Genomic DNA, 23,495 nt, shown 5'->3' on the forward strand with positions numbered 1-23,495 from the left:
ATGCTGGATGTAGCTTCTCGCTACCACTTCAGGTGCTTGAGTCCTCCCTGTACACCTGGCCCAGGAGCTAGTATGAACAACACGGCTGTGTAACAACAGGTGTGTAACCTGCGCTCCTCATTTTTACCTATTTACTATATTGACTTAATAGAGAATAGATAGAAAGACAAATTTTTTTTGCTCTGAGGAAAGTGAAGCAGTGGAACAGGTTGCCCAGAGGGGCTCATCAGCCTTTATCCGTGGAAGGTTTTAAGACCGTACTCAATAAAACCATGAGCAGCCTGGTCTGACCTTGCAGCTCAGCCTGCTTTTGGAGCAGGAGGTTGCACTAGGTGATTTCTTAAAGCCCCTCCCAACTATTTTATGATATATTTTACGATACTATAAAAACTAATCTTTATCAAATTAATAAATTTTCTGTGTAGAAAAATTGAACAGTCTCCAGATTATGTTAAATTTCTAATTATTTTCTGAAAATACTTTTCATTTTTAACACATTTACTTGCATTCTTTCCTAATTACCTTGATGATCAAAAAAAGTACTCAGAAGGGACTGCCATCTTCTCAATTAATTTACATGATTCCAACTCATATTTATGGTGGGTTTAGCACCAACACATCTGTCCCATCTTACAATCATTAGAGAAGAACAGAGTTAAGCTTCGTGGTGGGGAAAGGTAGTTTACAGTGGTACCAGATATTTGTTATATCTTTAATAAAAGATTGACAGTGTTTTAGCATCCAAAACATAAATTACCATATGGTTTTGTAGGATAAATTTTTCCCTACTATGACCATAAGGAAACTTCAAAGATATTCTTGAAATATTGCAGATATTGCAGTATTCCCTTACATGTCTCTTGGCATCAGTTTTTATATCACAGAAATAGATTTAAATTGTAGCATGCACTTGTTTTTATAAGAGATGCTTGATCGTTTTACAGTGCTATGATTGTCTGTGGTTGACTTATGCCAGAGACAATATAAAGCTATTCCAAATGGATACTCTCTAACAGCCAATTGCATATCTGTTTCAGCTTAGTTACTATAATGTGTTTCATGACTAAGCAGAAGTTATGTGGAAGAAAGTCAAATATAGTCTGTCTGGAAAGAAGGGAAAAGATTTTATTAACCTTTTGATTTGGAAGGCTTGAGGATAAAGGGGAAAATTTTATCTGGATGCGTGTTACTGTCCACAGCTTTGCACAGCTGCTTTTCCATCTTGCGCTGGGCAGGACCATACGAAGTGCCCTGCAGCGTAAAGGACTTTGCCAAGACCTTTAAAAAGAAAACCCTTCTGCTGAATAGCTGAATATCATATCCTGCCATTAATGAAAATATTTAGCTATTATTCTAATGCTCAATAGAAATATTAAGCTTCCTTTTAGAACTGTCTATCCAGAGCAGCTGTGGGAAAATGAACTAAATACCCACCTGACTCATACTTGATCAGGGCAGTTAGAGATAGTTTAACATCACATTGCACTGATTGTGAAGGTAGGAGGCCTACAAGGATATATATCATCTTTCAGTTTGCTAAACTTACTTGGTGTGCTAGTGATTAAAAAAACCCCCACTTTTCTATACATCTTGAAAACTGCTCAATATGATTTACTGCCCAATTCCCCAGTGAAAACCTGAAAATCAAAATGCTTAGGGGTTTGGGGATTTTTTTTGGTTTTGAAAATTCTCATGGAAAAAAATCTGCAGCCATTGCACTGAAATAAGAATGTACCCATGTCTGTGATGATCTGGATTTAATGAATGAAGATAAGCAGGGAAACCCACAACTCCAGCTTCACGCTTACTTCAGTCTGAGAGGTGTTTACAGGCCAGAGCCTGGAACTGCCTTTGTTTTACAGGGCAGCAGGAGGGGAAATCTCCCAGTAATCTAGCTAGGAAAAAAAAAAAAAAAAAAACAAAATAACCCAAAACCAAAACATAACAAAAAAATCCCCAGATGTAATATCTCTGAAGTAAAGGTTTGCTTTTGTTCTTTCATGCAGCACAGCAGGGCTGTGAGCCACAAGTGAGCTCAGTAAGTGCTACCACAATACGGTAACGAGCTGCAAAGCTGCAGCCTGGTCCGATACATAATCTTTCCAAAACCATACCCTCTGGTTATTGGCAAGCATGACTTCTGACAAGATTGGAGACTTTTCCTCTGGTATTTCTCTGCTCGTCTGACATCCTCGGTATAATTCACTTTCTTTATCTTTCTTTCTTTCCTAATACTGCTTCGTAACCCGTGTTCAAAGTGTAAGCAGAAATGACTTTGAAATGAAACATATAGACAAAAGGGTTTAAGGGCAGTACAGGCAAGAGGGAATGCAGGAGGATAAATAATTTCCTTCTTGTCATCTGCCAGTCTTTGCAGTTCAATAGCAAAATAGATGCTTGATTGTATTAATATATGTTGCGGGTCAGTAAGCAATCGTTACTGTATTTAGCAGTAATTCTGGTGAACAAGATTTGAAATGAACTAGCTAGTAGAGTTTTGAAAAACGGGGTTAAATGTTTTCCAATACTTCAGCTACAAACTCCTTTATTATATTCCCAGCTATCACAATTTAGTCAGTACAAGATTTTTAAAAATTAAAGTTTGCCTGTTTAACTCAAACACAAATACTGTGTTCTCCACAGTCCTGTTATCCCTCTAAGACTTTAATACAGATTTCTCTTAGTGACCAGAATTCTATCTTTAGTCACAGTGGTATAATCCTGTTGCCTTCAAGTATTGGTTTCCCCAAATTTATACAACGCTTGTCCCACAGCCTTTTTTGGTGCACTGACAACACAGCCTAAACCCACCACATCAACTGCTACAAAAGTAATGCTCTAAATCAGGATAGTGTCAAATGGAAGCTGCTTACCCTCAAACAAAAGGTGAAACAAAGCACTCTTTCCTGTACAGCTCATACTTTCAGAGAAAACCCAAAACAACATTTTATGACACTTTCTACATCAACAAAATGTGTATTTAGTAGACCAAAATGGGAAAGGCTTTAAGTTAATGACTGACGATGTAGGAAGCCTTCCTAGTTGTATTCTCAATTTGACTTTGGTTGAGATCCCCAAAGGGCCTTAAATTAGACTATTAGACTTGACAGTAGATTATTGTGCTCCTTAACTTTTAGATAACTGCTTTCTATAGGAGAATGCATAGCCCTGAGTTATTCAAACTCTTTATGTGATGCACAGGATCCATCAGGAGCCTCAAGATGGGAATTGTAACTGCCAGCAAAGGAGGTGCCTAAGCAACCTGGTGTATAACAATGGGGGCAGATGTGTCCTACCCCTCTCCGACTCTAGCACATTAGCACTGCTAAGAGCTGCCTGCCTCCATCCCTGCTTAATCAAAATTCTCAGCAGACATCAGAACTAATATCCCACGCAAGTGCCCAAGTAATTAAGACAGTCAGTCTCTCATTACAAACAATCTGACAGCTCTGAAAGAAGTTTGAGAGCTCCTTCTGAAGACAGCCTCTAGGCTGGGGCTAGGGAGCACATCTCGGGCAAAATTTGGAATTGAGCCATGTTGCCCAAACATGCTATGCAATGGTCGTCATCAGCATCATTCTCTTGAATGAAGATGGCTGACGCTATACTTTGTGGGGGGCTCGAGCAAGTAGACATGCTCTGAGAAGCCTTTACCAGCTTGAGCCCTCCCGAAGCAACAGGAGGAGATGCAGCTGCATTGCAAATCCCAGCAGGCCTTAAATATCAAATAGTCCTTAAATTGCACAGCAGTCTCAATATTTAGGAGTCCCCAAGCATAAGAAGAAGCATGATTTACACAGTTGGGGAAGATTAATGTTTAAATTTTAGGTACCAGGAGTAGGGAGCAGCTGACCTGGGGTACTGAGAATCCATGTTTTAATTGGAGCTCATATGTTTCATATTCAAAACTTGTCAAGAAACCACAGAAATCTGGACCTTTCACTAACATCTGCATCCTATCCCTCAACCAAGCCATTTTAGGGATTTTCAGGATTTTTGCAGTCATAACAGTGAATCTTTCATTTGTGCAGATTGACTGAGCCTCAGGGAGTGGGTACATGAGAAGGGCAGATGGAGGGAAAGCAAAGTGTCATGTTCCCTCAGGAAGGCTCTGTCTCAGAGGAGAAATCTTATCAACCCCATGGAGCCCTGCAGGCACCTGTAGCTGGCAAACAAGGAGCTCCTCTGCGATCACCACTGTCCTGGCAGCAGGTTGCAGAAAACTCTCAGCTTTTATCCATGTCTGAGCCTCAAAGATGAGTTTTGACTTTTAGAAAAGGAGAGCGCTCTTCCTGAGGCAAGCATTTTACCCAAAATGCCAATAAAAATTAAAAACAATGCTCCCAAATTTATAGTGCATCATTCTGAGGAAACCAGCTTGCTGCAAGAGCCTCTCCCTTTCTTTAGTTACCATATAAATATCTTCCTTTCATCTGGAAGATACTTAACCATTTTCCATGCTGTTCTCAATTATAAATGAGAATGGGCCAAACCATAACCCCCACAACACTGTTAAAATGATCTTTTTCCATTATAATTGATATTTTAGATTGCTTTATAACTGCCTCAGCTATAAATTCATGCCCATTATTTGCAATAAGTGCTGGCCTCATTTAAGTATGTTGGCTGTATTCCCAGAATAATGCTTTTGGAAGGGAGTCTGTTCATACTGGGAGAAGTGGGGGAGAGTGAGGGTTGACCTACAACCCTAAAAATCTCATTAATAATTAATTGTAGCAGGAGAAAAAAATCTTCTCCATAGTTAATCCGGGTCTCATACCTTTAAAAATATGATAGAGCCATATACACGAGGATTCCTTCTATCCTTCAAAGCAGCTCAGCCCAGCCCAGCCTGTTTGTCAGTTCGGGGGCTGCCAAAGTGTAAATTTGCTGCGCAGCTGATTTGCGCAGCAGCAAGAGTGCAGGGAATGCAGAGCAGGCAACCACTGAGACGGTAGACTGTCTGGGAGGAATACGTTTGTATTCTGAAAAAAGGCATCACTAGTGTATGTCCCTAGTGCAGCTGGGTCAAGGTAGTGGACAATTTGCTTCTGCAGAGCCTGCAAAGGAGTCTGCATCTTCCCTGCTCCATCTGTGCACAGTGCCAGACCCAACAGCAGAGAAGCACTGCTTGCATCCTTCCGTGTTGGACGTATTATCTAGGGGATGAGCTGTTTCTCTGGCACAAAGCTACCCAGCTTGATATTCACCTCAATGGCCCCACCTGAATGTCTCTGAGACCCATCTCTGCTCCAGGTAGCTGTCTACGTATACCTTGACCCCTCAAGAGCAGCCCCCTCCTACGCTCTGCCTACAGCAGCCACTACTTTTCTTCCTGCACTCCTTCAGCTGCTGGGAAGGGCAGGAGAAGAGGCAAGGGACCGGGGTGGGGTGTGGGCTCTAGTCCTGCTAGAGGAGATGGGTCAAAGAGAAGAGATAGGCCTGCAACAAGGAGGTGAGGGAGTGCCCTGGAGAGGTCCATGTCCTGCAGGAACGTGTGGAGGGTACAGGGTGGGAATGGTGCTGAGGATGACTTGAGTAAGGATTGCAAGGTCAACTGCTGCTGCTGTTTCTGGGAAGGGCCGCCCCTGCCTACATATCTTGATATGGATTTTGGCAATGACAGCAGCTTTCGGAAGTGGGTAAGTGTCACATCCTGATCCGGGACGTGGGAGGGGGGGGGGGGGGTGTCTGGGAGGACCTGTAGCGATTCAACACATGAGATTAAGACACAAACGAGGTCAGATGCCATCTGCTAAAGCTTTATTGTCATCTCCCAGCCTTGACTACTGAAACGAGCACTAGAGGTAAAGGAAGAAGAGGAAAGGCAGGAGAGAGAAGCAGTATTACATAGCACAGCAAGAGTATAGTCACCACCATAGGCCCATTTTTGGCATCCCGACAGTCCTCTTAGCATCAGTGGTGTCCTGTTGACTCACAATCCTCTGATCACAACAGTGGCAGGGGTCCCAGGGTCCCAATTGTGGAGGGACATGGTGCTAATTTATAGTTAGTCTGCTCGATACGTGACCAATCAGTGTGGAGGCCACTTTTGCTTGGCAATCTTTGTGTAACAAGTATCTTGAAAGACGGTTGCCCCTGATGTGCCCCTTGGTGGTCACGACCACCACAGCGGCGGACAACTTTAGTACATCTTGTATTCGGGTGCCCGCTTAGTTCAGCAAGTTCTGGGTGCCTCTGGCCCCTATCGCAAACAGGATATGGCTGGTCTGCTTGTGATAAGAGCCATTTGGACTACTGGTTTCCTATTACTAATTTTGCTTGTGGTAAGAGAATCTTGAGACATCTTATCGGTCTCTTACGGTGAGCAAGAGGCTTGCCTGGATTAGGCAGCGCCTCCAGCCTGCCACACTCCATGGGCTGAGAGCAGATGCCTAATCCGCCAAAGCCTTCCAGCCGAGTCTGCTCAAGAACATGTGGCAGGGTGACACATGTGCTGTAGGCAGGAGAATGAAATAAGCCAGCAGAGAAGCTCAGCGATGGGAGGGCAGGGCTGGCAGTTCGGCAGCAAGTCCTGGACTGAAGTGCCTGGGAGAGTAGGTGGGTGGCCGCAACCCGCTAGTTCCTGTGGGAGCGCAAAGCAGCTGAGTCACAAATGGGTGGGTTTGTCGCCATTGTTAGTTGAGGTAAAAACTAAGCAAATAATCCAGGAAATTTGCAGTTATTAATGTCCAGTTGTTACTACGGTTGAAAGCACGTAAGGGCAAAACTGAGTTTGTACAGCAAACATAAATCTGTCAGTTCCCAACTCTCTTGTGCTTGACTGGCAACCAAATAATGTTCTTCTAGTCCAAGTATTTGCCTTTGAAATGTTTAATGTTTTTTCCCCACGGGAAAAAAGCAGAAAGTAAATTTTTACTAGGCAACTGCAATTAATCCCCAAATGGCATCACCGTAGACCTCTAATTTCCTGGATTACCACATGGGTTGCAGTCATATAAAAGATAAGATTATCCCCATGACACGGCAGTGGACAAATGTGATGGTCTGGGAGGAAAGGTACCAAGGTGAATGGGAGGGCACCTTTTTTTCTTTCTCTTTCTTGTCTGTCCCTCCAATGTGATCAGAAAAAGCTAGAAAACACAGAAACCATGTGTTGGGTCTTAGTGATGGTTCCTCTCTCTGTCTGTCCTTTCCCTCCAGTACTGTCTGCTGTCTGCCATTCTTCCCAGGGGACCATACACTCTTACCAGGCTTTGCCTAGACTGTAGGCTGGGTTACCTGTTTATAAGGTCTTGAGTTCATTTATGGTTTTACTGCCTTGCCAGAATTTCTCTGAGGAGTGCAAGGGGAAGAAAATACTCATTTGCAGCAGTTCATGTTGTAGAAAAATCTAATTAAATTTCAAGGGATGAAGATGGTTTCCTTACGCTAAAGTCTGTACCCTGCTGAATTGCAAAAGCATATTGCAAATAACAAAGGGGCTAAAACTTAAAAATACACCAAAGAAAAAAGCAAACAAAAATTGCCACAAGAATGTTTTATGCCAGAAATCATTAGACAACTGCAATTGAAAGGCCATTACCAACTCCCACTATAATAAAAGACATTATAATTGCAGTCTGAACAACTAGGGTGACACTTTCTACATTGTATATTTGTCTCCCATGGGACACATCTTGGCACTGCTGTTTATTAATGTAGGTGATAATCATACAATGAATGACTGGATTGATAAGAGTATATTGAGAACAGCTTCTAAAAATAGCTAAAAGAACAATGCAGATATCTTTCCTGGAATCCTTGAAAACAAACAGAAAGAGCTGTCTTTAAAAATTACTGAAAGTATAAAATAGAGATAGCCATAGCATTTAGAGGAATTTATTCCCATCACAATTCCAAATTTCACATTTTTCTTGAGAGAGCAGGAAACTGTCCTAGTGAGAAAAACAAATCACGGAGGTAATTAGATATTGGGTAAAAGGTAGGTGTACATCTCTGTATTGTAATATCATCTATATTTGTCAAGTTAGAAAACATACCAGTTTAAAATTAATGCTTTTTCTGGATGTCAGCCAATTCCTCTTATAATTATCATCTTTTTTCCTTCTTTTACCATTTCAGTTATTTGGGTGTTTCCTAGCCTGGGAGACACGAAATGTCAGCATTCCTGCTTTGAATGATAGCAAGTACATCGGAATGAGTGTATACAACGTGGGGATAATGTGCATTATTGGTGCTGCTGTTTCATTCCTTACTCGGGACCAACCCAATGTGCAGTTCTGCATCGTTGCTTTAGTCATAATATTCTGCAGCACCATTACTCTCTGCCTTGTGTTTGTACCTAAGGTAGGTGAATTTGTTTAGCATGCGCCTGGATGGTTTTTCCCTTCTGCTTTGTAATTGTGATATAATATGTAAAAGTTCATTGCCTTTTCAAGTACAGGGGATGTGTGTGAATTCTAAACCAAGCCCATCTTTAATCTCTTGTCTCTGGATCCTGAGAGGAAGAACAAATCTTCATGAGATTTTGGAGAAAGTGGAATATGCAAAGTTACAGGAGTGTGAATACATGCGTTTCTAAAGCCTACATCTTTACTGAATCCGCGACTGAGGAAACAAAGGTTGTTTTCTGTAATTTCAATGGAATAGTCTCCATTTCCAACTTTTAGGAACTTTTTGGAAAGGGTGATAAGTGGGGATTCAGGGGGGACAAGTCCAGTTGTCTACTCTGCACGCTTCTTATGTACCCTAAGCATGATGATCAGGATCTCTGCTTCCATACCTACAAAACTGTAAGACTTTTTTAGTCCACTGGCATGCTGCAAGGTCAACTGTGTTGAAACCTCTAAGGTAATAAAGTATGGTGGTACAATAGGCTTTATCAGTACTTCAGAGGAAAACTGCACGTACGCTACAAATGCTGACACTGAAGATGTGTTTATTAACAGGGCTATTAATGGACTAAGTGAGGCACAGACTGGGAGGCATATGCTTTCATTTCTTTTTGCACTTTTGGGCTCTGGGATGTGTTTGTTGTTGCATTGTTGGAAGAACTGAGAAGACACTTACCCACAGAGGGCTGGAACTTGAGCATTTCACTTGCAGAGTTAAGCTTTAGACATTAATATGACAGATATTAAATGAAAGGAAAAGTGGTTTCTACGTAACCTTACCCTAGAAAAGCCTTGAGTTCTGGAGAAGGTATTTGATATTTTGGAGTAAAATGCAGAATTGTGTTCATTTTAATTGACTTGCATAAACCTAACTTATCACCCCAAATCAGATGTGTATGCAGTTGGATGTTTGAAACATTTGCAAGGCAAGAGTCAAGACACAGCCTTTCACCTCTGGAATCTGTTTTTAGGTTTTTCAAATGAATTGTGATAAAAAGTTTGTGACACTACTGATCCATGTTCAATACATGTATTAAGCAAATTACAGTGAATAGGTTCTAGTGAAAAGCGGCATTCCTGGTGATGGTTCTAACAGGGGGACCAAGAACCATATGTGTAAAAGGAACAAGCTAATACATTTATCTCAAAGTATTCCCTCTGAAAGAATTCAGAGGCACAGAGTAGCAGTGGAAGCTGACATCTTATCTGCAAAAAAGCAAAGTAATTAATTCTACAGGACCAGCTAACCAGGGTGTTTTTACAAGTTCTGCAATTCATTTCTCAAATTAAAAGAAAAAAAAAAAAACAAAACAGAACAAAAAAAAAAACGGTACAGACATATATAGTCATATTTCTATTCTGGATCGTAGGGAAGAATCACAACTTCATCCTAAATTAAAGAAACATTCGCAAATACAGCAATGGAGAGTACTTCGAAATACTGCAAGATTTAAGTGTGTAAGCTGTATGAAAATACATATCAAAACTCTGATGCCAAAAATACCTCCACAGAACGTAAGAACTCTCTTCAAAGAGAAAATATTATTAATGCTGTGACATGCTCTTCTGCCCCTTTGCTTTCATGCTCCTTTGCCCATCCCTCTTTTCTGCTGCCACAGGCTCTGAAATGACTTTTCTGTTTCCTTTTTAACCCCTTTTTCTGCTCTTCTTTTAAACCCCAATTACCCTGTCCTCATTTTTCCTCGCAGTTCTTTCTACTCAAAGTACAAACATGAACCATAACCTTCTAGCATGTAGCACTTAATCTCATTCCGTGTATTGTCAGGTTTCCCAAAGCTTAGCTTTTTTGCATTAAAAGTGGTCATTGGATAAGGTACAAAAAAAAGAGGTTGAAGCGGGAGCTGGAGTGCAGCACTTCCAATGCCCATGTGAGTGCTTTCACAGCTGGAAATTTCTTCTTCTTGAGCTCTTATATTTTGTCCTACGTTTCTTCTCGCCGTGCTGTGCCACAGTCACAGCGGGACGGCTGGCGAGCGCTCTGTCCTGCAGCCTGCTCCAGCACAGGTTTCACAATAGCCTGTCTGGACCCCGCAGAAGACTAGATCCGACACCACCCAGTTTGTACATCTATGTAAGATGTCAGTGTGAGACAGGCATCAAATCTCTTCCCTTAACAAATGTGTAGTCAATTAGTACAATTTTGGTGACATAAGATTGCTGGTGAAATACTAAAGCCTGTGGCTCATCAAGTGCTGGAGATGATAGTGAAGATTTGCACTTTTTCATTTATTAAACGGTGGCCAAACAGATGCAAGCACTAACATGGTTTTGGACCAGGCGAGTACTTCTAGTTCTATGCTATGCAGACTAAAATACATTCCTTTTAACTAATCTTCAGCGCTCTCCTGAGTCAACAGTGCTGGAGTTCAATTTTGCCCCACAGCCCTTTTGTGAATCTGAATAGGCAACTAATCAGCGATGTAGGAGAACTAGGGAATGCAACATGACATTTTTGCCTTATTTCTTGTCAACTCTACTAATGTTATTTACTTATAACATGGCAATTACTATACTCCTCCAGTTAAATGTCCACCTCGTCCACTGCTATTTCATTCAGCACCAAGTGCCTCAGAAAAACATAAGGAAAATCCCATAGTAGAGTAAGACAGATCAGGGGAAAAATGTTCATCGCTCTCTCCATTTAAAGGTTTCCTCAAATACAAATATCGATACCCATTATGCTGCACCCTACTTCTTATTATCCAATCAAAAAATGTCCAAACATTTTAAAAACTGTTATAGATTTCTGGGTTTAAGGATATCTTGTAGAAGTGATCTGCAGAATTCAAACATACGTTATGTATATTTTTCCTGTTAGAAGTTAACCGCTATGTCTAATTGTCTTTTTAACAGCCAACACATCTATAGTATTTTTCAGTATACTCATCACTTCTTTAAAAGAAGCAATACTAATATGTATTGTCTCTTCATGAAGTAATTTTCCCACATTTATCCATGTTCATCAAACTTCCAGATCCTTCTGTTTTTTCTGCTCCATCCCTTTTGAGACAGAACACTATGCTCACTTCTAGTCACTCACCGAGTGCATACCATCATTGGCTGCACTGGCATTAACTCACTAATTCTGATCCAGTTTCCTGTAGAGCAGCAAGGCAAAAGGAATTCTAGGGGGCCAGGATTAAAAATATTAATTTTCTGTGTCGGTAGCACTTTTTGTCTATTTGGCATTGACTCTTTGTAGATATTCAAGTGTTGACTCTGTTGAAATTGAAACTGCACAGATGTGAGGTGGCAAGACACAAGTTCGACTGACTTTATGGCCAGAAAAAAAAAGAAAAAAGCTCATCTAACCTCATCCCTTGTACAGCGTGAGCCAACAACATTGCCCACGGACTTTTCCATCTAATCCACACTATGTGAATGAATTCATTAGAGCCCATGCCCTTGTGGCAAAACATCCAGTCTTTAGCTGTAAACTGCCAGATGACGATGAGTCAATTGATGGATGGCTATACTTCTATTTTATATTCAGTTTGAACTTAGACCACATCAAATTGAAGAGCTTTTATCATGTAACACTTTTGCCTGCTAATTTAAGAAGCCTTGTAATTACCGTTCTTCACCTTTAACTTCATTTTAATGCAGTTTTTGGTCTAGGAGTTAGACACACCAGTCATTACAACCAGCCTAATTAAGATCAAAGAAATGGGGGAGAGGTGAGGCAGGGGGCTCTAGGAAGACTCAGCTACAGCAGGTTACTCAGGGCCTTGAGCAGTTAGGTCTTGATTATCTCCAGGAATGAATACTCCCCAACCTATCTGAGCATCTATGCCAACGTTTGACCATGCTCACCATAGAAAAACTTTTTGTCTGATATTTAAATGAAATTTCCTGGGTTTTTTTAGTTTGTGCCTCCCTTCCTTTCATTGGGCAGCACTGAGAAGAATCTGGCTCCATCCTTTTTACTTTCTCCCATCACATATTTATACACATGGATAATGTCCGTCCGTCCCCCCCCGATTTCTTCCATCTCAAGACTCGTCAGCCTCTGCTTGTATCATAGAGGCTCCAGTCCTTTTCAGCATCTTTGTGGCCCTTCACTGGGCTTTCTTCAGTATGTCCATGTCTCTCTCCTACTGGGAAGCCCAAGCGTAGACACAACACTCCAAGTGTGCTTTCCCAGGGCTGAGTAGAAAGGAAGGATCATCTTGATTGGCCCAGGGTACTGCTGTCTTATGTTCCACTTGGTGTCCACCACAATCCCTAGTGCCTTTACTGAAAAGATACTTTCCAGCCAAATACCCCTCAGCCTGTTTGGGCGGGTGCTTGGGGTTTCTTTCAAAGGCAGGACTTTGTATTTCCCTTTGCTCAGCTTCAGGAGATTCCTGTTCGCCCAGGTCTCCAGTCTCTTGACATCCCACTGAATGGCTGCACAACCACCTGGTGTATCAACCCCTTCTCCTCTTTGAGGATCATCTGCAAACTTGCTGAGGGTGTACTCTGTCCCACCATCCAGGTCATTAACAAAGGTGTTAAACAGTATTGGTCCTTGCGTGAACCCCTGAGATACAGCACTAATGACTGGCTTCCACAATCCGGTGAGCCTGGCAGATCAGCCAGTTTTCAATCCGCCTCACTGGCCACTTAACTAGTCACAACTTCATCAGTTGGACTGTGAGGACATTATGGGACACTGTTGAAATCTTTGCTTAAGTCAAGAAAAAGAACTCTCTCCTTTCATCTACCAGCCACTAAATCTCTACCGTCTTACTGAAGAAAGGTATCAGGTGGGTCGGGCAGGATTTCCCCTGCATAAATCAACAATGACTGCTTCTAATCACCTTCCTGCTCTTAATATGTTTGGAAATGGTTCCCAGGAGGATTTGCTGCAGCACTTTCCATGGATTGAGGTGAAGGTGATCAGGCAGTATTTCCCCAGATCCTCCTTCTCACCTGTCTTGAACACAGCTGTGACATTTCCTTTCTCCCACTCCTCAGGAACCTCTGACAATAAACATCACCTTCCAAAGGTAATTGAGAGCGGCCTCACAATGACATTGGCCACCTCTCTCAGTCCCCAGGCATACCATTAGGCTGCATGAACTTGTGTTCAATTGCTCTAGGGGCCTTCAGGGTCTGGGATTTCCGAAGGCAAGTTTTACCAGTAAAGACTAAGGTGAAGAAGGCATTGAGTACCTCACCCTTCTCCATCTCCCTCATCACCTGAAAAAAGACAATTTATTGCCTTCAAGCATCATCCTGATCTGCACACTTGTAAACACGTGTCAGGAACCAAGTGTCCGATCAGCCAGATGTCTCTGTCAGAAGTTAGGTCTTTATTTCATGCCATGCAACTGCAGAACAGTTTCATGCTCTGAAGAACAAGTGGGACCAATTCCAAAACGGGTCTATACCACAAAATCTGACCGTGCTGTGCTTACAAAATGATGGCCCCTTCTCTCTTCTCCCAGCCCAACACCTTTGGATTTATGATGCCGTACCTATGTGCTCAGGGCAGGGAGCTCCTTCAGCTTTGTCTGTATACAAATATATATGTACGCTGCTTGGCAAGTAATCATAAATTCTGTATTCTCCAGAGTAATCTGAGAAGCTCTCTCCCCCTTGCCAAACAGCTACTAGCTTTCTCTCCTTATGTCGAGGTGATATTTTCACATTGTCACTGAGTGTTAAATCTTACTTATATTTGCTTAAATTAAATATGTTTAAGGTTAACCTTTTTTTAAGTGGCTTATTTAATTTATTTGAACAGATTTGGTTTATTTTGGGTCACTAAAACCTAATTAAGTTTCTGTTATCTCCAGAGTGCAATCTCCCATGGGTTCTTTCTGTTAATACTCCTGCTTCATGCCTCTCTCAGCTTGAGTGTTACTTGTAACAGTAGGAAAGGAGAAATTTCAGATGAAACTGTGCTTGGGAAGAGAAGGGCCTGGTGGGTTGTTTTTTTCTTAAAGAAGGAATATATCCTTTGAAAGCATAAAAATGTCAATGAAGGAGAAAAATACGTTTGAGGAAATATTAAAATATATTTTTAACATAACTAAAATCCAGTTAAATATGTTTTAAATGAGTTTTTCCTACTTTTTTTTAACACTTCTCTTTGCAAAATCATTTTGGTTCAACCTCTTCTGTAAAGTTATCCAGAAATCGTCTCGAGTACTGCACATGGCAAGCAGAGCTCATTTTCCAGAATTTTGTACTTGAAAGTCAGAAAAGAACTCTTGGTTTGCCTTTCCATATTTTGAGATACAAAAGAAATAGCTGCAAAAATAAAACCGTGTACATGACTTCTTAAGGCTTTTAAACCTTTCAGCTCATCACACTGAGGACAAACCCAGATGCAGCCACACAGAACAGACGATTTCAGTTCACTCAAAATCAAAAGAAAGAAGATTCAAAAACATCAACATCAGTCACCAGCGTCAATCAGGCCAGCACATCTCGACTAGAAGGACTGCAGTCAGAGAACCACCGTTTGAGAATGAAAATTACAGAGGTATTGTTTATTGTATATACTGTGTAGTTTTTTTAATATTTTTTGTTGCAATTGTGTAATCTGCTTAAATGTTGACTACTTTTTAGAGGAAAAAAATCGCTTTCCCCATAGAAAAATATTGAAATGACAGGAAACAGATGATTTATATGAATAGCTAATTAATACAGGGAATACTTAGCAGGTGTGATAAAATGAAAATGTGCCTCAGCAAATTAAAATGAAACTTCCCCTATTTATTTTTAATGGGCAAATTACCCTGCTGCTTCACATGGACGTGCTGAGCACCATACAGCAATAGCTTAGAAGCTCAACCTTTACATGCAAGTGTAACAGAGACCTGCAGCCCCAGGGGCACTTAAGAGCTATCTTTGTTCCTGTTTATGGCTAAGTTCAGAGACTGCTGTTGCTGTTATTTCTCAACCTCTCTGAGAGTTCACTCAAAAAGTTGCTAGACAGATTTTTACATCTGCCATGAAACAGAATTAGATATTTTCCTAAGGTAAAAAAGACCTTTACAACATGTAAGCTGACCCTTTTAGCACAAAGACCGTGAAGTTTCTTCAGTCTCTACCAAGAGAAAAGCTAAGTAAATGCAGTGGATGAATTCCATTAGAGCTATAACATGTATATTTTTAATTATGTCCATCATTGCTCAGGAGACCTCAAATGATGACAGGTCAGCCTTGGAGACTGCCCGTTTTGTGAGACAAGATAACCATAACTGATTGTCGTGGTTTAGGCCGAATCGGCTACTGGGGACATGGGGGACCCCAGATGGGAACCGCAGATGCTCCCATCTACCCCTCTTCAAAGAGGGGTCCTCAAACAAGGACACTGATCAATATCTTACAAAAAAATTAACCTGTCGTTGCCTAGTCTATGAAGTATTCTTATAACTTGAAGAAAAGGTATTTTACTGCATCCCTTACTTCTTCATCCAGATCTTAACTAACCATCAGACTACCAACGACCCCAAAAGCAAAAGTTATCACTGCCTTGTTAAAGAAGTTTGGTTCTTCAGGTGTGCCAGGTCCCTTTCATGTGAGAGCCTTTCAATTTTTAATGAAGGCTCAACTGGCTACTGACTATTTCTGTTTCTTTATCCTGGTGTATTTTTGTCTACTAAGCCTCCTAACTCACAAGATCTCAGCCTGTGCCTTGCAAGGCTCATGGAGGTGATCACAAGTAAGGCTGATCAGTGCAACTGAGCCATAGTAGTGCACGAGGGCCCTGCTGCTCTTTTTATGCTTTGCTTAAATAAATCGAATTAAATACGCAGAACCAGTAGGTCCAAATAAGAGCTTAATCATCATGGGGATTTGGAACATGTCCTACTGTGGCAAGTAGCTACATCTCTGGCTTACTTACCTTGAGTTGCTATGTCCCGGTTCTATAAGGAAACAATGTAAATCTTAATTCAGCACTTTTAATATTCAGTTAAGCCAGTAGTGATTGGGATGTACTCAGGACACCATATCCTGGGCAACTGTTCACAGAGAGCATCCCAGGTCACCATTAAGATGTTTGCGTCTGGCTATTTTCTGGTTGGGCTGTAGCCAGTTGAATACAAGTTAGCCTCTGGGGAAGGCACCCTGTGTTCATCTTGGTGCCAAAGGCTAGGGGTACACCAAGCCGGCATTTCTGCTGCGGCTCTTCCAGTCAGAAAACATCTGTGCTTCTCTCCCCCCTCTCTCTCCCTCTAGTCTTAAAGGATGCTTTGGGGAAGAAAGAGGACTGGGAATTTTCTTTCTTCATTTTTTTCCCTCTTGGGAAGTTATACTTAGAGTGGCAGTTTAGTGCTAGACATCAGATTACACAAGACACAAAAGATATAAAACACAAGGGTAATTTTCAAATCATAGAAGTATAGATTCTCAGCCCCAAAACTTAAAACCATGAGTTGTATTTTCTTCACAATTTCACACACAGAGAGACACAAACAAAAAGTCTATCAGTAGTCTGTCTCTCTAAGAAAGGTAAAAGGAGTAAAAATAATCTTTAGGAAAAAAACCCCACATTCACGGTAGAGTTGACTGCAGTCACTCACATGGCTGGACATGCCCCTGACGCCATAGGTCACATATGCTCCTGTACGTTCAGTAATTTGATTGATTGAATAAAGTGGTTATAGGTATGTATGCCACATTTGTATGCATAAATAGTAAATAGCTGAGAGGTTTTCAGACTGGGCCCTTTTCTTTCTTATTCAGCAGTACACTGGAATTGCTTAAACTGAAGCTTATTCTTCTCACATGCCCTGTGTGCAATATCACAGCTGAACAGGGTTTGTTACTTGTAGCATGACTTTTGGAGGTAGTGCTGTAGTGCTATAAGAAAATTGTATTTGGCACAGTGTGGCAATTGCATTACCACCTGCCTTCAAGTCTAATTATAGGAAGCTATGCAGTTACTGCAGATACCTGAAGCAATGACTCTTGAATTTTTAGGGATTTGTACTCTTTTCTGTTTTGCAGCTGGACAAAGACTTGGAAGAGGTCACAATGCAGCTTCAGGACACTCCTGAGAAAACAACATACATTAAGCAGAACCACTATCAGGATCTTAATGACATTCTTAGTATACGGAACTTCACAGACAGCAAAGGTGAGCGTTAGTAAAATCCAATAGTAGCTTAACCCACCAAGATTTGAATAGCAATCTCATTGGATTGGTTCCAGAGCACTCAGACCTTGGTAAGGTAGAGCTTTAAATATTTTGATTGCATTCTGGAAAGCATTCAGATTCACATAAAAAGCTATATGATACCCACTGAGTAGTTATTTCTCTGTACATATGTCTTCTGTTGTGTCCCCTATGTGTATAATATACCTGCTAAAGTGGGAAACTTTTAAAAGCATGCTTGTGTTCTGAAGTCAAGTTTTCTGTGCTGCACGGAGGGAGGAATGTCACAGAATGTTTCAGATGTTGCAAGAGTTAATTGAGCCAGCCTTCACCAGTAGGAAGCCCAGTTTAATATGTGCTCATCTGAGTGGGACGTTCACATCTATCGCGCACGTAGAAGGGAAACATGTAAATATTTCAGTGCTGATTTGGACTCTAAATGTAGAATTGAAGGCACTCATGTATGAAAATTCTTCCCTAGGAACTGATAAAAAAGGATTTCATGACTACTGTAATATTGCTAAGTTGTTTCTACTGTGTCTCTTGCATCGCTCCCTGAAGGAATATATGCAAAAGAATTGCTTCCATTAAAGCTATTTCACTTTTGGGAAGCAATAAGATCTGGTGCATAGTGCAATAAAGTGGAAGCCAGGACACCCAGCTTCCATTTCTGACTCTAGAATGGATCTACTTTGTGACTTTTGGCAAATGACTTTGTACAGCTGAATATTACAATAGTACATGAAAAACTGGTTCCCCGGTGTTGGGGCATTGTAGACCTGCATGTTTGTTGCAGTGCTAGGCTCAGGCTTCCTAGTGATGCGGCAGCATAAGCTTGGTTAAGTGGAACAGAAGCTACTCCTGTAAATATAGTCGTTGAAGAATAAGTTTAGAACAGCAACAGTTCATATATGCTTTTGAAGTATACTGAAATTCTGGTTGGATAAGATTACCTTTTCATGTGCTTTTTCGTTTTAGCCTGGGTATACATTCGGTTGTGTAACTCGTGGCGAAAAAAAAAAAAAAAAAAAAAAAAAAAAAGGAAGAGCTCCATAGAGTTCCCAGTGTCCTTTTTAAAATTAAAAAACAGAAGGGGGGAAAGGAGGAAAAGGAAAACGTAAATAGCTGCTGGAGGCGTGTGATTATTGGGCTGAGATCAGCAGCAAGAACTAACATCAGTGAGTGGGATGAGGCAGTTTTACTAAGTGTGTGAAAGGAACACATAGAATGTTCCACCCATGTCAGATGCTGCAGGAAAAATGATAAATCATGAATAACATTTCAAGCAGAAAATATACATTCCATTGTGCCAAATGCCCATCTGAGTTTGGGTATGAGAAATAAAAACGATTCTCAAGAGATACGCTAGGTATAAATTTAGGATGGGACGCTTCCCACAGCAGGTTGCACTCCATTAGCAGTAAGATGTTGGCAAAGAAATCAAGGAGGAAATATAACCTTTCTGCACTTACTTGTGGCTATATCTACAAAAGACATCGAAGCCTAACTGCTGCTTTAAGCACCAGCATCCAAGATTGTGTTCCTAAGTTTCCCCCAGTACAGTTCCCCAACTTCTACATTTCTGCTGCGGGGTACATGTTTAAAATCATCTGCATGTACAGAGCCTTGATGTACGGAGTAGCTTGGAACTATGTACTACCGGGATTTACAGGGTAGATATTGTTCTGCATATTGAAGTTGCCAGAGAGGGTTTTCTGAATGGACCTACCACATAAAGCTCTGCACAAAACAGAGAGGAAGGAAAAGCAGCATGTTTTCCCTTGGCTGTCTTTATATTGAATAGGTTAGAGCATCCATTCACCTGGGAACTAGGAAGACCTGGATCCCAATTTGCAGCAGGTGTTTGGAGCTTGGTCCCACACCCGGTGGCGAATGCCCCAAACATGAGTGTTACGGAGTATCCCGATCCTGACTCAAGTGACATCAAATATTCATACTTCCAGGCTCTGAGCCACGATGTTCAACAACCTTGCTAGCTTTTTTCTGTCCCTCCATTTCTGTTTCTTCTGCCTCTTGTTTTCTCTCTTTCCCTCTTTCCCTGTCCCTTAGCTGCATGTCTGAATCTCCTCTGTATTTCTCTTACTGCATCCATTTCCAATAGTCAACCTGGGTGCTTAATTCAAATTTGCCATTCCAATCAGAATAACAAGGCTTTGGAGAATTCATGCTGCTGAGTCACTGCTGCTTCTGAGCAGATGCAAAGAGATATCACTTAAATGGTACTTAAAAGAATTCTGGCCCTTACGGCTACAGGAAAGCTAACTCTGACTGACATAACTATGCTTTCTGTAGCTATGTATTTCATGTAACTTTCTGTAAATGAAAGTGCAGAACCTTGAAATTATGCGTCCCTGATGGTGCTTGAGGGAAGCTTCAGAATTGTAAATAATTTCTTAGCATGACCTAGAAGTGACCATGTCTCTCACCTCCACCTTGCAACTGGGCAAGCCAGTCCGATGTTGTTTTTAAGGTGATGCCGAGGTTTGTGCCTACCTTGAACCTTGTAAAAAATGTGAGCTGAGAGATGGGAGTAGGACAGTGAAGAGAGATGCTAAAAATAGCGGCTGACTTGGAGCTAAAAATCATAGCAGATCACTTGCCACATTTGCATTGTGGACATGGCTGAATCCTGGGTCAATATTCTTTACAAAATGCCTCGCTCTTCTGAAGGAGTTCACATCGAGAATGCCGTGTAGTGTATGCCCATTGCTATTACACAAATTCAGGGCACTGCACTTCAGAGAACAGATAATAACACAGGACTTAAGCAATGCACCTTGAACAAGTCCTAATCAAACTTTAATATCATAGTACACTTCAGTAGGTTTCTGATCTGTAAAACTTGTCCAGAGTTAAAATTCCTAACTCCTATAGCCAAGTGCCAAAGGAGGTTATCTGATTCTTCCCTGCCTTCCCCACCACCCTCATTTACATCAAAGATGGATTTAGGATACAAAAGTTAAATTACTTTAGCCAAAAGTGATAGGCACAGCTTTACCCTCTGGCAAAGTTTCATAACTTTGGAGTTCCTGGTTAGTTATTAACAACAACAGCTCCTGGTGTAGCCCAAGAGCTCTTTGCTGGCACAGGGATTCCTTCTTTACAGCCTATTTCAATGCAGTACGTCTCACTTAAAGAGAGGTATTACCCGAGACACTCATCTCTTCTTCACAAACGCATCATGTCCCTGAGACATCTACAGCAATTGGCTATGTCAGAAAAGCAGTTAGGAAATGTGGCTTGTAGTTTATGGTTTTAATGCTTTTTTTTTTTTTTAATGCAGGCTTTTGTCTGCACTGCTAGACAGCTTTGTGTGGTCAAGCAGTTCTCAACGTGCTCCACAGGCCGCGGCTCTGGGACCTCAAATGGCTTCTCCAGTTGAATCTGAAAGGGCATCCCCTTAGCTTCAGTTGATACATTCCTTGGGTGACTTTGAGTCACTGTGTCTGCCAGAGACCTTGGCTCTGTGCACGGCACGTTAGCTTCTCCCCCGCTTGCTGTTTGTGGGATCTTGTCGCCTTGCTGGAGCAGCAGAGCCGCGTTACATCTGGGGTTTGGGGCCGGGATGGGCCGTGGGTGAGACCCACGCTTGGCTCGGGCAGCGCCTGTGACTGGCAGCGCCGTTCAGCAAGGAGAGCCAAGCCTGGGGATGCGGCTGAGTTTTCCAGGCTGACATTTGGAAAAAGGAGGACAAATGCTTGTACCTGTGATGCTGTGTAAAGAGGAAGGTTGTGCCACGCAGCTCCAGGGAAGAAATACCCTGGTGCTGGCACGAGCCAGAGCTTCCTGAAAGGGCTTCTTCCGCCCAGTGTGCCAGAAACAGGAGAGACTTCGTGAAGGTAGAAGCTATTTCTACCATGCAAGTTCCTGCAGGGATAAAAGTTACTGAGGAGAAAAATACAGAGGAAAGATACTAGGAGGGGAGGGGGGGCTGGCTAATTTTGCTACCCTTGGAATCTTACGATCTTACTCTATTTGACATTTTATTACATGAAATTATTTCTACATGAATGATTCATAGATTGCAAGAGTTTCATTTAAAGCCAAGCTTAGAAGAAATTCTGCAGGAGAATCTCCATTTATTTCTACCTTTGGCAGTACGTTTCAGAGTCACGTATTAGAAAAACTAATGAATGACAGCCATACTATGGGAAGTCCATAAGAAGCAAGAGACGGCCTTGCCATCGTCCCCACTTAGGAACAAACCCTTTTTGCAAGTTCTTTCTCTGCAGGCACCCTAGCTTGCTCAGAAAGGCTCTTCTGTTTTGAGCCAGAAAGCAGTCTTTACTCATTGCTGTAAATGGACTGGGAGCATTCATTTGCGTGTCAGCTATGCCTACATGCTGTCAGTTGTCACCCCACTCCGATGTTTCCGAGTGTTAGTTTTTCCCCATGTAAAAGCAGCTCAAAGAAAAACAGATTTCAAAGGCACGCTGCTTGTAAATGCGAAGCAAAACAGAGTTCATCTGTGATAGAGGGGGGAAATATTACTTCTATGAAGTTAGCGTGATTCAAGCATTAAGCTTGAGATTGAAACCACAAAGACAAAGCTTTCAGAAATAACTCCTTTAAAGCAATGCTGTTTTAAAGAAAGTGTATAGTTCATTATATCCCTTGTATATAGAGATATAGGGAGAGTTGTATACTGGTTTCTATGAAGCCTAGCAAATGGATTGCAATCCTGAAATTGGAGCTTGTTTCTATTTCAACGGGGAGACCAAACTGCCAGAGGTTCAGTGCCTGCCCTTCCTTGCCCTGAAATAACTCTGTAGTAAAGGGAGTTTCTTCTGATTTAAAGTAGTGTAAATCAGAGGAGAATCTTCCTGGCTTTTCTTTTTAAAAAATCTTCCTTTCAAAACATAACTATCAGAAGTCATGATTTAGACTGTCTGGTGCTGTGCGTTTAGTTCAGGACAACTCTTTCTGATATACCCAGCAGACAATGTGATCATTTTCATTTGTCCTTTTGTTTTACTTTCTTTTCATCTTATTCACATGAAGAGCAGAAACTGGCTAATCTTGTTTCGCAGTTCAATCAACAGAACTGTGAGAAATTACAGTAGATTTTTTAAATCTACCTTTAGCCTTAAAGTTTCCGGAGTTCTTTAGTAAATCAGCAGGGTTATCTCCGCCAGCTCTTATAAGTCATTATCAAACCACACTTGCTTCTTTGTGGAGCATAAAATATGCTTTCTAGCAAAGAGAAAACAACAGTGGAATTGAAAGATGTGGGGTGAAGAGCGGTTCTGCCATCTAGTTGTAAGCCATCGGAGGAATATTGCCACTAAAGCGTAATGATGAAGATGTTCAATAAAGCTGCAGTGTACGAACGTCAACAAAACAACCTTCTAGTTAAAGAAATACAGTTCCTAAAATCTTGGAAGAGATTGCGGTAGTGGCAGTCACCCGGTGTTTTCTGCCTGCAGCTGAACAGGAGTCGTTAAAAAGCAGGATGCGTTTAAGCCAGCTCAGGTAATTTTGGCAGCGCCAGGTTGCGGAGGGGTTATGCGTATGGCAGGTCAGAAGCGAGCATCGCCCCTGGCAGAGGGAGAGGCGAGCAGCGGGGAGCAGTGACCTCCTCCCCGAGCCTCTCCGCAGCGGCAGCCCATCTCGCAGCTCAGGGCTTTGTCATTGGAAGCCGTTTCTCTGCCGCAGGTAGGCAAAGGTCCTGAGCTAAAGCCTCCTGGCTCTCACCGACAACTGGGCAGCGGGTTTTGTTTTCTAATGAACCCATCAGTGAGTGCCGTGCAATGCCCTTGAGATCTATTTGTCTTTTTTTCCCCGGCAGTTTTCTGAATGGAAAGTGCTCAGGCATCACTTATCCAGACTTCTGAGTTCCGGTTTGAGGTCTACAAAGGTGAAAATTACTTCGAAAGTGCTTCTGGCTAATGTAAATTCAGTTTTGCAGGTAGTCGGATCATCCCAGTGCAAAGTATTCAGTAGCATGTGCAGTGGCAGACAGTATCCTGAGAATGAAGGGCATTTTTCAAGTGGCATAC

At 41.7% G+C, this 23,495-nt stretch overlaps 1 protein-coding gene across 1 annotated transcript in view; it reads left to right on the forward strand.

Moving 5' to 3' along the window:
* Window positions 1-23,495, forward strand: part of GABBR2 (gamma-aminobutyric acid type B receptor subunit 2) — a gene marked incomplete at both ends in the record, with an annotated part of 498,060 nt that overhangs the window by 464,681 nt on the left and 9,884 nt on the right. Inside the window, 3 exons of the mRNA XM_082479696.1 lie at window positions 8,086-8,310; window positions 14,671-14,853; window positions 17,328-17,457. Coding sequence (XP_082335822.1) covers window positions 8,086-8,310; window positions 14,671-14,853; window positions 17,328-17,457 — 538 coding nt within the window. The remainder of the gene's footprint in view (window positions 1-8,085; window positions 8,311-14,670; window positions 14,854-17,327; window positions 17,458-23,495) is intronic.

This window comes from Vanellus vanellus (genome assembly GCF_965231255.1).
Source record: "Vanellus vanellus genome assembly, chromosome: 2".
In the NCBI taxonomy this organism is placed as follows: Eukaryota; Metazoa; Chordata; class Aves; order Charadriiformes; family Charadriidae; genus Vanellus; species Vanellus vanellus.